A 13,864-nucleotide genomic window follows, 5' to 3' on the forward strand; every position below is an offset into this window, starting at 1 on the left:
ACAGCACAACTGAGATCTACAAGGTGACAAGTGCCCGCGGAAGGGGGTCCAGTGAGGGGCAAAGATGCCAACACCTGCTCGTGGGCAGCCCTGCCCGGCACCTTCTCTCCAGCTGCTTCTCGCTATCTGGGGTGTTGCAGCCAGGTGGGGAGGATCTGGGTTCGGGGGGGACCAGTCCTGCACCCACACCAACACCCGTGGGCTCAAGGCAAAAACAGGGAACCATAAGGGAAATCACAACATTGTAGCAACATTATGGGCTGAATTGTGCCTCCCCACCCCAGTACCCCAGGATATGACTGTTATTTGGAGACAGGGTATTTAAAAAGGTAACTTTCAGTGAGGTCCCACAGGCAGGCCAACACGACCGTCCTGATGAGGCGAGTGGGACACAGGTACACACAGAGGGAGGCCGATGTGAAGACGGGGAGAAGACCCCCTACTCTCACAGCCCCCAGAGCGGGGGTGGGGGTGCGGGGGGGGGCAAGACGCCCTGTGCTTTGGTACAGCCCTGGGGAAACCTGTACTGGCCATCAATGTGCTCAGTGGTCCCAACTGAGTTTAGGATCAAGAATGAATTTTAAAACAAACATAGAAGCAGTGACAGAGTAGAAATCATTTTTTAAAAAGAGAAATTTAACTAAATTAGACATTCTTTCCAAAAAAAAAAAAAAAATTGGCAACGAACTAGAAAAGATGGTGAAAACAGCCAGACAAGGAACCAGGAAGGGGCACCACGTGCCCACTGTGGGGCTTGGGAGCTACTTTCCTTCCACAAACCCCCACATCCTTCCTCATGTGCAGGACAGACAGACGCAGCGCCCTCTTCCCAGGCTCTGTGGGAAACGGGAGCAGGACTTCCTACCCTGCCAGCCAGCCGGCTGTGTGCCACATGCCTCCACCAGGGCCGCCAGCCTCTGCGTCTCCCCGCCTTCCCAAGGGCCCGGCCTGGGCTTCCACAACATCCCGTGACCCTCTGCTTGTCACCTTGACTCAGGGGACGTGCCAGGTCCCGCAGCAACGGCCCCAAGCTGCGCCATGAGCCCGCTCAGGAGGGCGATCCGTGAGGCGCCTCCTCTGAGCAGGGGACGGGAACGAGGGGCAGGAGAGGGAGGGCGTGTACGGGGCCGAGGACAGTCCCCATGGAGGGCGCCTTCGCACTCACCGGCGGGGAAGTCCCCCTGGGGGTAGTCGAAGCGGTGGGGGTAGGGCGGCCGCTCGAAGGGGTGCCGCGGGGGAAAGTCGTCCTGCATGAAGCGAGGTGGGAAGCGGTTGAAGTTGTGGGGGTGCGGCGGCTGGTTGAACTGTGGGTGCTGCTGGTGGGGCGGGAAGGGTCCCCGGAAGTGGGGCGGCCGCTGCATGCGGAAGGGCGGCTCGCGCTGGCCTCCGCCCCATGGAGGCTGCTCGTGCTGGCTGTTCCAGGGGCCCTCGAACTGGCTGTTCCAGTTGGGGTCGGGCTGGCTGTTCCAGGGCGCGTCCCGCTGGCCGTTCCAGCCGGGGTCCCCACGCTGCTCGCCCCACATGCCCTCATGGCTGTTGTTCCAGGGTGGGCAGTGGGGCGGCCCGCCCTGGTGGTGCGGGTAGGGGGGCTGCTCGGGAGGCTGCAAGGCAAAGGGCGGACGTGAGCCCCCCACGAGGCCGGGCCGGCACCGGCCAACCGCTCTGCGGCACTGGCCTCCGCCCGTGGAGGCGGCCCGGCCCCGACCTGGTGCCACCTCCTTCCCTCTGCCGCGTGGCGGACGCCGTGCCGCCTGGGCGCACCCCGGGCTCACACTCCCAATGCTGCCCCCGCGTCTCAGCAGAGGGGGCTCCCTGTGCCCGCGTCCAGGCCAGGCAGGCCCCGGGGCCGCACGACCACCAGACACAGAAGCTGGCAGATGCCCTCTTGTTCCCCCGCCCCTGGGTGCTTGCAGAGCAGCTGGGCCCGGGGACGCGTGGCGGCGGATGCTGCTCTGACGACACTCCCTTCCCTGTCACTTCCCCTCTGCCCTGCACGGTCCTCTGGGCCCCCTCCCGTACGAACTCAAATCCTGTCTCAGGGTCTGCTCCCGAGGGCCCGTTCCAGGAAGTGTCTTCCTGCAGGGGGAAGAGAACATGAGCTCTGGATCTCACCCAACTGCTGCTGTGAGGCTGAAAACGGGGATTCTGACCCCAAACAGGGCCGGGGGGGGGATGTGCCCCGGAGGACGACCAGAGGGCCCATCTCTAGGGTCACAGCTGGGAAGCTCCGCTGACTGCCAGCACAGAGCGGGCCGAGGCTGCACCACACGCTCAGGTCTTTCAAGAAGTCAGAAAGCCAGACTTTAAACGTGGGAGTTACTTCAAAATGTGTAAGATACCACGTGGGCAGGCCAGGCCAAGCGTGCCTCTGCCTCTGGGCAGACCCTCAGGGAGGTGGCCCTCGTCAGGAGCCCATCCGCCAGTCCCCAGAGAGAAGGTGGAGCCTGGAGACACTGAGGGCTTCTGTTTTCCACACCTACAGAATGGGGACGAGAACTGTTCCCTCAGTAGAGGGCACCCACAAAACGCCCAATGGCACACGGCTCACAGCTGGCACCCAGAGGCGCGAGCCGTCTTTACGGAGATGCCCAATCTTTGGTGAAATTAAATCTCTTGTCCTAAAGCTGGGGTGGGGGATGGGGACGCAAAGCCACAGACCCCGCCCGTCAGTCCCAAGCTGACTCCCTCCCACCCCCTCCACAGAGTCCCCTGGCAGGGCTGCATCCATTGGGGGCCGCGGGACGGGCCAGAAGCTGTCTAATCAGATCCAGTGACCAGAGAGCAGGCGGATCTTTCCAGTATTTCCCAGTCATGCGAAGCTGGATGAGATGACCCCAGCCTAGAAATTCTGACCCCAAGGAACCAGAGGCAATGGGCAGCATCTCTGCCCCAGAAAGCACTGCCAGCCTTCCGTTTCTGACCTTCCTTTTCTACGCAAGCACCATGTTCTTTGCAGGGTGACAAAATGTTGGCACTGTGCTAGCTGAACCAGTTAAAGGGGCAGAAACCGTTCACCTGGCTGTACTCAAACCCTATGAAGCTTCCCAGCCCTCACAGAACACGGGGTCCTGTGCTCCTAAGGCCGGAAGGTAGTAGCAGGGATGGGTGTGAAGAGCTGACTTGCCTTGTTCTGCCCCTGCCCCTCAGCAACGTGGGGCTGGTCTCTCTCCCCTACCCGCTCAGCCCCAGGGCCATGCTGCAGAATCTCAGGTTTCCCCAGCAAGCCAGGAAAAGCCCATCGACCCACACAGGACAGCGCCCACCCCCCCCCCCCCACAAGTTTGGGAAAATACCTGCTGCTGGCCCCAAGGAGCCACGGGATGAGGCTGGTCAAACCACGGGGGCTTGTTAGGTGGGATCTGATCGTGGGGTCCAGGGCCCCGGGGGCCGGCAGCGGCAGGATCCTGGACTCCCCCGGAGGCGTCGTACTCAGAGGAGCCAGGCATCTGGATGGGAGGCTTGCTGTCATCTAGAGCCAGGCAGGAAGGTGGTTAGCAAGGACAACAGTCAGCAGGAGGCGCCGCCCGAAAAGATGTTCAGCGACCACTGCGGGACCAACCCAGGCGGGGCCTTTACCTCTCAGTAAACCCCTGCTGTGTGACCCCACTGGAAAGCGATCGCCTACAGGACGGCAGTGAGAAGCGGGGGGACTGACCTCACACACGACATACCCCCTCCTCTGAAAGCCTCCCAACACCTTAACTTCTGCCCCATCTCTCGTTTGCTCAAAAATTCCCACTACTGATTTTTATTAAATGCCCTTTCTACATCTTGTTGAAAGATCATTCTTCCCCAGCTCATCTGTTATCTCATGACACTCTTTACATGTCGAACCATCCTTCCGCATTCCTGGGGCAAACCCTATTTGACCGTGATGTGCCTTTAAATACTTTGCTGGATTTCAGGTGGTAAGTAGTTGTGCATTTGTATTCAGAAGTGACGTTGCAGGACCTTTATCGCTCTCTTTGTCCATCTGATGTAAAACTTATTCTGGTCTCAAAAAATGACCTGGGCAGCTTTCCTCTCTCTGCGTTCTCTGGGGTAGTTCGTACAGGAAAGGAATCCTCTGACTTGTAAGGGTTTGGTCATATTCACCTGTGAAATCTCCGGGCCTAGTGTTCGGAAACAGGTTAGAATCTGGCCCTGGGACTGGGCCCGGTTTGGGGCCCACGGAACCGGAGTCCTTCTCTGCGGGAGAAGGCTGCCTTCCTGAAGCTGCCTCCCAGGGTGGGTGCTGAGGGAGCCCCGTACCAGGCTGGGTGGTTGGCGGGATGGCAGGGGTGGGTGTGGGGGCCGGAGGCGGGGCAGGCGGCGGCGGGGTGGCCTTGACTTCAGCTTCCATCTGTGGCATTTGGATCTGCTGCTGCTGCTGCTGCTGCTGCTGCTGCTGCTGCTGGGCCAGGCTGTTGACAAACTCCTCGTGCTGCGTCTTGAGGGTCTGGATCTGCTGCTGGAAAGCTAGCTGCACCGGCTGGACCACCGAGGAGTACTCGTTGATGAGCGTCGCCTGGCAGAGAGAGAGGAGAGCAGCCGGCGCTCAGGATGGCAGCCTCAGGGCTCGCTGCCTCGGCCCAGACCTTCTGGAGCAAACCCCGGAAAGCCCCTGGAATCTGGGACAGTGCCTTGGGCAGTGAGGCCCAGGAGCCCGGAGCAGGCAGGCAGGTGACTGTCACGTAATAGTCTCGACAAGCACAGAGCCTTCGAATCTAGCCAAAAACCGGTGACAAGAATGTTCGTTGCAGTTAAGTAAATCCCTGGTAAAGGGAACAAGCCTCGACAGCCATGTCCTTGACTGTCACACGACTGTTAAAAACTCAACGCTGAGGGGCCCCTGGGTGGCTCAGCCAGTTAAGGAGCCAACTCCTGATTTCAGCTTAGGTCATGGTCTTCCAGTTCTGTGGGTTTGGGCCCTGTGTCGGGCTCTGCACTATGAGCCTGTGACTCTTGCTCTCCCTCTCTCTGCCCCTCTCCAGCTCGGCACTCTTTCTCTCTCAAAATAAACTCAAAACAAAACAAAACAAAAAACCAAAAAACAAACAAACAACAACAAAAAACCCACAAACACTGACAAAATTCTAGGTTACGGTCCTCACTCGCTACACAGCTCTGAGCAAGTCACAACCTCCCTGAACCTCAATTTCCTCATCTGTAAAATGTAACGGTAATGGGACCTACCTCCAAGGATTTGAGGGAGAACTCAGTGAAATAACATACGCAAAGAGACTAGGGCAGCACCGTGAACATGAGCTGTTGTCACCAACTCAGCAGAAAAAAAGCAGTTAACGTCACCGACCGGGTGTTTTATTTCACGACAACAAAAAACGGGAAAGTGTTTTTAAAAGTACACCACGCACTTGCTCCTCCTGCCTCTCTGAGCATGAAAGCTTCTCCCCTGCGGGGAGGTGGCATTCAAGACCATCAAGAGGACACAGCCAACACAGCTTCTGACACTCCCACCAGATCTCTGCAGAAAAACGCTACCTTTCGGCCCGAGGAAAGGGGTAGGAGCTCTGCTTTTTCTTCTAGCAGCTGTGGATGGGGCAGCGATGCCGGTGCCACAGTAGAGGTGACCAAGGACACCCGGCTGGTCCTCCCCTCCCGGCCCCGCACCCCTGTCCTCAGAGAGGAGGCAGACATGCACGTACGGGGCACGACCACGACGGCTAAGACTGCCTTGAGGCTTTCTGACGCTTCCGTTGTGCGGAAGCCAGCCCGGAGGACCGGCGCCAACAGGCCAGAGACTGCCAACAGCAGGGCCTGAACGGGGCAGCCCGGCCGCCAGAGCACCAGGGAAAAGGCAGGCGGGCTCAGCGGGCAGGGGCTCCCTGGCTACTGTGGACAGGGCGGGAGCCCCCACAGGCTGCTGTTCGGAGCCCGGCCTCCCACTGCTCACCACCGCCCCGGAGACACGTGCAGGAGCCCAGTTTGGAAGACGCCACCCAGCCTCTGAAATCCCCACCCCACCCCACCAGCCGTTCCTGGCCCAGGCGGGGGCTGCGGTCCCCTCGACTTGTGGCAACGTGCTGGGGTCGCAGACGCCCCACCCTCCGGGCCCTGGGGGGGATCCGCACCGGTCCCGGGGAGCGGCGCGGGTGGAGGTGGCGCCCACCTGGTACTGGCCGAGCCCCAGGGCTGGGCTCTGTAGCTGCTGGATGATGGAGTCGTCAAAGTAGCCGTTCTTCTCCCAGAGCTGCAGGAGCTGGACGTGGGGGGAGGAGGGAGAGACCGCGTCAGAAGAAAATTCAGCACCACCACCCCCTCTCCCCCCACCCCCCGGCCCTCTCCCCCCTGCCTCTCCCGGCTGCCCCACGTACCCGGGCGATCTTCTGCTGCTTGTCCTCCTCCACGGCCAAGAAGCTGGTGCAGTAGATGGGCACCACGACTTTCTGCAGGGCGGCCAGCAGCTCCCTGGCCTGCTTGCGCTGGCTGTGAGGGAGAGACCTTCCGCGCGTCAGGGCCCTGGGGCGGGACCCGGCCACGCGCCCGTTACCATTGCGGCTCCAGCCACAGCACCCTCTGCCTTCTCGGGACACGGGCCCCCAACCCGGCCGGGACGAGGGCTGGGCTCCCCACAAGACCTATGCTGGCATCTGGGCCCAAGTGACAGACGGACAGCAATGGGAGGAGGGAAAGAACAGCCTGGGGACCTTCAGGGCAAGGCCTGTCACCCTGGTCTCCTGATCAGTAAGACAACCCTTTCCCCCCAGTGATGGACACAAGGCCTGTAGGAACCCCAGCTGTCTGTGTGGCCTCACTCAGCCCTGTCCCCCCCTATGCACAAGGAGACCTTGGCTCGAGCTCCGCATCTCAGGAGGCAGAGGGAGCGTGCTGGCCATGCCAGCCGGCCCGTCCTCACAACTTCCTGGGGGGCACTCTGTGTACATGGGTGTGGAGGCCCCTGTGGCTGTGCAGTTAGGTGGCAGAACCCGGTGGTACACGTTGCCTCCTGCAGGAGGATGCAGGGCAGAAGACGAGCAGCCCAAGGCCCTCCCAGCACCTAGCTCACCAGAGAGTGCTCCGAGAGAGCAGGGAATGCAGCCCTGGGAAGAGGGACAGGGGAGGGGAGAAGGGGAGGGCAGTCCTAGGAGGAGGACAGGGTGCAGCACTAGGCTTCTGGGCAGAGCAGAGCTCAGGAGGAGCATGGCTGGACAGCTACCAGAAACAGGGCCGTCTCTGCAGAGCTGCCCTGGTCAACACAGTGGCTGGTCAAAGCAGGAGAGCAGAGAAGGTTCTGAGCGGCTGCCTATTTCCCCACAGCAGAAAAATAATGGAGGGACAAAGCAGGGAGTGGCTGGGTGGTAACAGAGCCATCTGCCTGGCACAGGAAACAGGGAGCGGAGGGGCAGGGACCCAGACCACACACTCGCGGCAGGAGATGGGACGAGATGGGGTGAGGGTCGGGAGGGAGGCGGGCAGCTTCTGCTGCTCTCGCAGGAGCCGTCCCCTTCAGCCAGGCCAAGCTCAAAGCCAAACTTGGCAGCCAGTCTTGATGGCTAAGCGCTAGCCTCACCAGTAATCTGTGCTTCTGGTTTCCTCTCCAGGACTGCTTTGGCTCAGGTGTCTGATTTTTTTTAAGTTAACCTTTGTCGTAAGGTACCAAAGAGGCTGTGCAGAACTAAACGCTGGCCTGGCCTCGGGAGGGCTGTGTGTGTGGTGGGGGTGGGTTTCAGGGCGGTGGGACAGAGGGTAGCAAAGAGGACCCCATGGGAGGGACCTGAAGCAAAGCAGAGTCGGGCAGCAGGGTGACTGAGTGAGCGAGTGTGTGTGTGTGTGTGTCAACGAAGAGAAGCGGGCAGCTGACACAGATGCCTAAAGACACCCAGAAGCTGCCCGAGGAAAGTAAGGAGTCAGGGGACGGTGGCCCGGGTGACATGAAGGGTCTAGGGAAGGGGCCAAGATGTCGGGGATGGTGGGGTGTCCTCCCGACGGAGGGCTCATGGCTCAGACCAATCCTCCTCTGGGGTCTTTGGACACGCGACGCCCACGGTCCCGGGCCAGGCCAAGCTACTGAGTGCAGAACAGCACCCCAGTAGAGGGCCAGAAGAGGGGGGACAGGCAAGGCGGAGCCTGGCGGGGCCCTCACCAGTGGTGCAGCACGTCGTTGATCAGGTAGATGAGGTGCAGCCGCAACTCGAAGTGTGCCCCGTCGGCTGTGATGCGGTTCCGGAGGTGGCCCGCCATCAGCTCGCAGTGAGGAGGGGACTTGGCGTTGCTAAACATCCAGTTCTTCCCGGCCTGCAACAGCCAGGCCGATGGTGAGCAGGGATGTGCTCCCCGCCGGGCCACCACGCGGGCAGGCGCCCAGGAGGCCGAGGGCGGGCCCTGAGGGCGTGGCGTCCAAGCGCTCGGCTGCACACCCAGGCTTCTGGCTCCCTCTCCCCGGAAGCAGCACACCTGCCCGCAGCGCTCGAGAGCGGAGACAAGGGGCAGATGGGGTTCCCCCCGGAGCACTGCCACCCTACGCAGGCCGCAGGAGGCTCCCAGCTCATCGGGAGCGCCAGATTCTGGGAGCGTCCGCCCAACCCCCCCTCCCGCGCTCACCGAGATGGCATCTTTGGTGCACGTGTCGATGATGGGTTGAAGCAGGTTGTCAAACTCATTCATGTCCAGCTGGGTCTCCTCCAGGAGCTTCTGCATCTGCTGCTCCACCGCGTGGGCCACGGCCGCTGTCACCTGCTCCTGGGAGGCCAAGCAGGAGGGAGGCTGAGTGAGGAGGGACCTCAGCCCAGGCTGAGCCGGGCCCATCCACGCCCTGCCCCCAGCATCAGGAGGTCCTGTCCCTCACACCTGAAGCCCGAGACACGCATCGGGGACAGTCATGGTCACAGCCGTGACCAGGGCGGGCAGGGAGAAGATAGAACAAGACAAAGCGTAGCAAGAGATGGTATCTGCCCCCGAGGCGATGGATGGAAAAACGAACACCCAGAGGGGCAGCCAATCAATTCAACAAAAACAGAATGAAAACTGAGCGACCAGTGTGGACAAACAGTCCAAAGACAACATACAGTCACCGGTCAAGGGAAAAGAGAGCAACCACACTAGCAGTCGGGGAAACAGGAGTTAAAATGTGGCGCGGGGTCTCGCACGCTAGATTCGCAGACCGCGAAGCGGCTGAGGCCCAGTGCTGCTGTGGGCTGGGCAGTCAGCTCAGGGCTGGCCGAGCCGGGCCACCCAGTCCCGGACGAGCTCTGCATGGGAACCGAGGGGGAGCGCTCTGGAAGGTTTTGTTTTCGGCAAAATGACAGTAGTTTTACATCTTGAACCTAGTGATAGAAATGGAGCTGGCGTTTCAGGTGTTTTATTTTTTATTCATCCTGTTTTTCTGGCAACTCGTCCTGCTGTACTTTGCCAAAAACTCAAACCGTGACAAATCAGGACCAAAGGGTCCTTCCCCGTGACAGCCTGGGGTGGCCTAGCTAGCGGGAGCTGGGGCCAACGGCACCAGAGGCCACCCGGCCTTCGAGCACGTGGCCCCACTTGTGGACGTCCACCCCATCACGAAGGGTGTCAGCGCATCAAAGAGCTCGTGGAATGACTTCACGAAGAACTGTGTCCCGCGTCAGGGGCCCCGCTAAACACATCCCAAGGGGTGGCAGCCCTGTCTTCAGTGCTGGCACATGGTGGCGGATTCTTCTGATAACCATTCTCAGTCCCAACACACAGATGCAAACGCTGAGGCCCAGGCTGAGCTCCGGCTACCCGCCTCAGGACCAAGAGGGGAAGCAGGGAGGGCCCCAGGCCTCCTCGGGACCCCCCCTCCTCCCAGGGCCAGCAGGGGAGGGAGGGAGAGGGCAGAGGAGGAGCAGGCCCCGTACCTGTCTGAGAGCTAAGAGGTGCTGCTCCTGCTGCTGCAGGTTCCACTGGCTCTGCTGGATGAGCTCGTCCATGGATGGGGCTCCCTGGGCCGGCGGGATGGGCGCAGCCGGGGCCAGCGGGGGCTGCGGCAGGGGCGGCAGGGCCGCGGCCGGCTCCAGCTCTGGGGCCTGCTGCTTGCAGATGACTGGTGACAGAGGAGGAAAGGTGGCCCCCATGAGGAGGTGGCCAGGGCCCAAGCGTCCCCTTGGCTGCCCGTTGGGCAGCTCCAAGGCGCAGAGACTTCCCCTCCCTATTTGAGCCGTCCACAAGAGGACCCCCATGCTGCACGGCAGCCCCTCACTCTGAGCCCGGCTCCTCCCGCTCTGCCCTCAACTCGAAGGGCCCTAGTCCTGCCCTCGACCCTAAGGGCCCTCTTCTGTGTGACGTCACCTTGCCCTTCCCTAGCCTGCCATCTGGCCTTGCCAATGGCCTTCCAGCTGAGACTGAGCCCATCACCCCCCACCCTCTCCACCCCTCACCCAGGCCCCAGCCCAAGTTGAACCCAGATCATAAACAGCCCCACCCCAAGGGGGTCTCTCGTTCCCCAGCCTCCTCAGCAGTTTCTGTCTGTAAAAACTTTGTCTCACGCCTCCTCTCAACAACTTTACAGCTGAGGCTCATCTTTAATTCTGCGCCTCCCGTTTATCTCGTTCCGTGGCGGTCTGGCTCTGCACCCCCCTCCCGCCAACCCCTGTGGACATCCTTCTTCAGGCCGGCGGCCCGGTCTCAGGTCCCAGTCTCACTTGGCCTGTGTGGCTGCCCCCAGGCCCCGTCGTCTTTCCCTGCCCGACCCTGGGATGCCGGGATGCCTAGTTCCACCCTCTTCTCTGCGCGAGCCCACAGGGGAGCGTGACATGGTAACCCGAGGCTGCAGTTACGTTCGCAAGCCACGGCTCCTACCTCTGTTGTCACCATCCTGTATTCCTTGCACTGTGGATCCGATTACAGACCCAACAGCCCACGGGCTTTCCACAGGCACCTCAAACAGGCACACGTGTCCTCTCGCCACGTGCTCCACCTCTCCAGGGCCCTTCCCAGGCTCCGTGGCTGGCACAGTTAGGCCCACGCCCGAAGCCCAGGAGGTCTGGGCACTCCCCACTCCCTTGCACCCTACACTGACAGGTCACCCCGGGTAGTCAAGTCGGAACCTCCTACATCACACTCCGATCTGTGTCCCTGCCGTCACTGCTGTGACTCTGCTGTCACCTGCATCACCCTTGGAACTGGTCTCCCGAGTCCAGTCCTGCCCTCTACACCTCTTCGCAATACCACAGCCAGAGTGCTGCTGGTGAAAGTGTGGTCCGAGGGTCAGCCCTTGGCGAAACCCGGACCGAATATACAAATGGCCAACGATCATTCTGGCATCTTCATAGCGGCTTGATGGTTCGCAGTTCACTTTATTGTATTTTGCAATAGTACACTTTCCACAACAGGTCGGGTTTTAAAAAAATGAAAAATAAAATCTAATTCTTCACCAGAGTTTGTGAAGCGCCATTCTAGAACAGTCTTGGGCTCACTCTTCTCAAACTACCAGGGTGAAGGGCCAGCTACACAGTGGCTAAGCCTGCTCCAGAACACAGTACTGAAATCCTCCAAGATCTCTCCAAAAGCTTCCAGAATTCCTAAGTCCCTGGCAAGCCAGCCCTCCGTCATCTGTACCCTGGCCTCTGTCCACTCCAACAACCCTTCCTTCTCTGGGTTTTAGCCACCCTGAGCTGTTGCTCCCTCCACTCCCAACCCTCCCTAAGGCTCTTTCCTTTGCCTAAACACTGCTCTCCTCTGTTTCCATCTGACTAACTCTGACATCCTCTTTAATCTCAACAGAGATGTCGTTACCAGCAGAAGGCATTTCCTGAGCCAACTTCCCCTGTTAGAAGCACCCCATCCTTCCCCCCCACCCCCGTTATAATGCCAAGTCCCAAGCAGCCCCCAATTTCTGACAGTCCAGGGAGGGAGTGGGCTCCCTTGCAGGGAAAACAGCACCTCACCTCATGGTCACTTGGGCCAAAGCACTGTCCTCCTCTGCCTGGTTATGACACCCTCATAAATATCCAACTGGGGCCCTAGTTCATGGATTTACCCCTTAAACCTACTTGCCCCCATGCCCACTCCCTCTGACCCAACCTGCTGACCTAATTCAGACCTTACCATCAAATGCCCTGTTCCGTCACGTGCAGACCTCACTGGTCCCAGCCTCCATTCATGCTCCCTCCACCCTGTCTTCCACACTGGCCCCACAAACCTGACCCGCCTCTCCCTTCCCTCAAACACTCTCGTGGCTTTCCACTGCCTGTAGCAGCTGTTTTCAAGGTGATGTGCTGGGGCTGATGAATGGTTGCTCCCAAACACTTAAGTGCATACAACAATTTGCCTACAATTGCAGGCAAACCCCCACCTACACCTCAAACCTAACTCCTAACTGGCACCAAATGAACTACTGGAATGAGAGAGAAAATCCAAACTTTCCCCTGGTATTTATCACTCCAGCTCAAACCCTTCCCTCCTCTACACACGTTCTAGGCTCTAGCCATGGTGGGCTTCTCACAGTACTCTTATGGCTCCCTAAACACACCGTGTTTATTCAAGCCAACGCACATTTGCTGTTTCTTACCAACTTTTTATTGAACACCTACTACCTACCATGTATTATATAACACAACGACCCAAACAAGGTCTGGTTGGCTTCGGGAAACCTATAGTCTTAGGAAATATACACCTTTCGATGCCTACCACTTGGCAACCCCCTACTTATTCATTTAATGTCATCTACAAGCTTGAAATGTGATACTAAACAAGACAGATGTGGGCTCTTACCACGCGGTGACTATTATTCAAAGGCCATTCTAAACCCATCTTAAACTCTTTGAGAGCAGGGCTGGAAGCCTGATACACAACTCAGCGAACATAAATAAATGGCAAATATCTGCCAAGAACTAAAACCCAAAGAGCAAGTCTTTTAGATCTGGACTGCAAACACCTGAAATGCACAAAAATCTTGCTAGACCCCAGAGTCCCGCAAAGGGTTCTGGACACCTGCCACTAGGGTCCCAGTCCAGCCTCTATCACTTCCGCTCTGGAAAACACTGAAGTAGCCACTCTACTTCTGCTGACCGAAGTCATCACATCTGCAAAACAATACAGAAATCCTTTATCCGGAGCCCAGGAAGAGGATCAATAACCTCGTTCCCTATTACACTCGGACCCAGCAGCCGCTCGGGGCAGGGCCCTGGGATTGTGAAGGCCGAGCTGTCCCATTTTCAGAGACTGAGCATGCGGCCGAAAGAAGGCGGTTTGTGGCAGGGCACGAACTGGAGTCGGAGAACGGAATCGCTTGGAAGGGGCGGCCTGAGAGCTGGAGAGAACTCACGCTGCTGCTGCTCCAGCGCCAACTTGCACTTGTAGTAACTGTAGAACTCGCCTCCGAACAGAAACGAGAATTTCGGGTTGTCCTTCTGCTTTTCCATCGTCATCTTCTCAAACTCGGGCCCGTTGCGAGCCACGAACTGGGCCAGCTTGTCGATGACATTTCGAAGCTCCTGGTCTGGAGGACGGAGAAAAGGCCACGCGGGGCGTCAGGGAGGACCGCCCAAATCCGGGAGCCCTGGCGTCCCAGCCCCCGTCCGCCGGGCCGGGGTCCCTGGGGCTGGGCCCCGGAGAGGCCGCCCTTGTACGGGTCCCGATAGAGGCCACACGCGCGCCGGGGATGCGGGGACCCGCGGGAGAGGCCGCAGGCGAACCCGGGCGGCCGAGCCCCGCCCCCTCCTAGGCCCGGAAACCCCGGAAGGCGGGGCGGGCCAAGAAGGGATTCCGGGGAGAGAGAAACGGTCCCCGAGCCGAGGCTGGGCCTCACCGTCGGGCGGCAGGGGCATCTCCATGGCTCCGGCCGCAAGGAACGTCCTCCGGCGCCTCACGATCGCCCACCAGCCCCGTCTGCGGAAGCCGGCCGGAAGTGGCGCGAGGGAGCCGTTTACGGCTGGTCTCGCGGGCGGCTTCCGCCCTCCACTTACGG

The 13,864-nt window shown here is 59.8% G+C and overlaps 1 protein-coding gene across 2 annotated transcripts in view; it reads right to left on the bottom strand.

The window, feature by feature from the left end:
• The window catches only part of CHERP (calcium homeostasis endoplasmic reticulum protein), an 18,909-nt gene extending 5,078 nt beyond the window's left edge, over positions 1-13,831 (bottom strand). The window contains exons 1-10 of one of the 2 annotated variants that reach the window (XM_053897901.1): positions 13,706-13,831; positions 13,223-13,396; positions 9,816-10,000; positions 8,542-8,679; positions 8,084-8,235; positions 6,315-6,426; positions 6,110-6,199; positions 4,252-4,507; positions 3,294-3,469; positions 1,166-1,601 (exon numbers count right to left, since the gene is read on the bottom strand). In XM_053897901.1, coding sequence (XP_053753876.1) covers positions 1,166-1,601; positions 3,294-3,469; positions 4,252-4,507; positions 6,110-6,199; positions 6,315-6,426; positions 8,084-8,235; positions 8,542-8,679; positions 9,816-10,000; positions 13,223-13,396; positions 13,706-13,730 — 1,744 coding nt within the window. In that variant the 5' untranslated portion in view covers positions 13,731-13,831. Of the gene's footprint in view, positions 1-1,165; positions 1,602-3,293; positions 3,470-4,251; positions 4,508-6,109; positions 6,200-6,314; positions 6,460-8,083; positions 8,236-8,541; positions 8,680-9,815; positions 10,001-13,222; positions 13,397-13,705 lie in introns of both variants that reach the window. The other variant, XM_053897900.1, reaches the window with a different exon arrangement.
• Between the last annotated feature and the right edge of the window lie 33 nt (positions 13,832-13,864).

The sequence above is a fragment of the Panthera pardus genome, unplaced genomic scaffold (assembly GCF_024362965.1).
Source record: "Panthera pardus isolate Hobbes unplaced genomic scaffold, ASM2436296v1 HiC_scaffold_8, whole genome shotgun sequence".
In the NCBI taxonomy this organism is placed as follows: domain Eukaryota; kingdom Metazoa; phylum Chordata; class Mammalia; order Carnivora; family Felidae; genus Panthera; species Panthera pardus.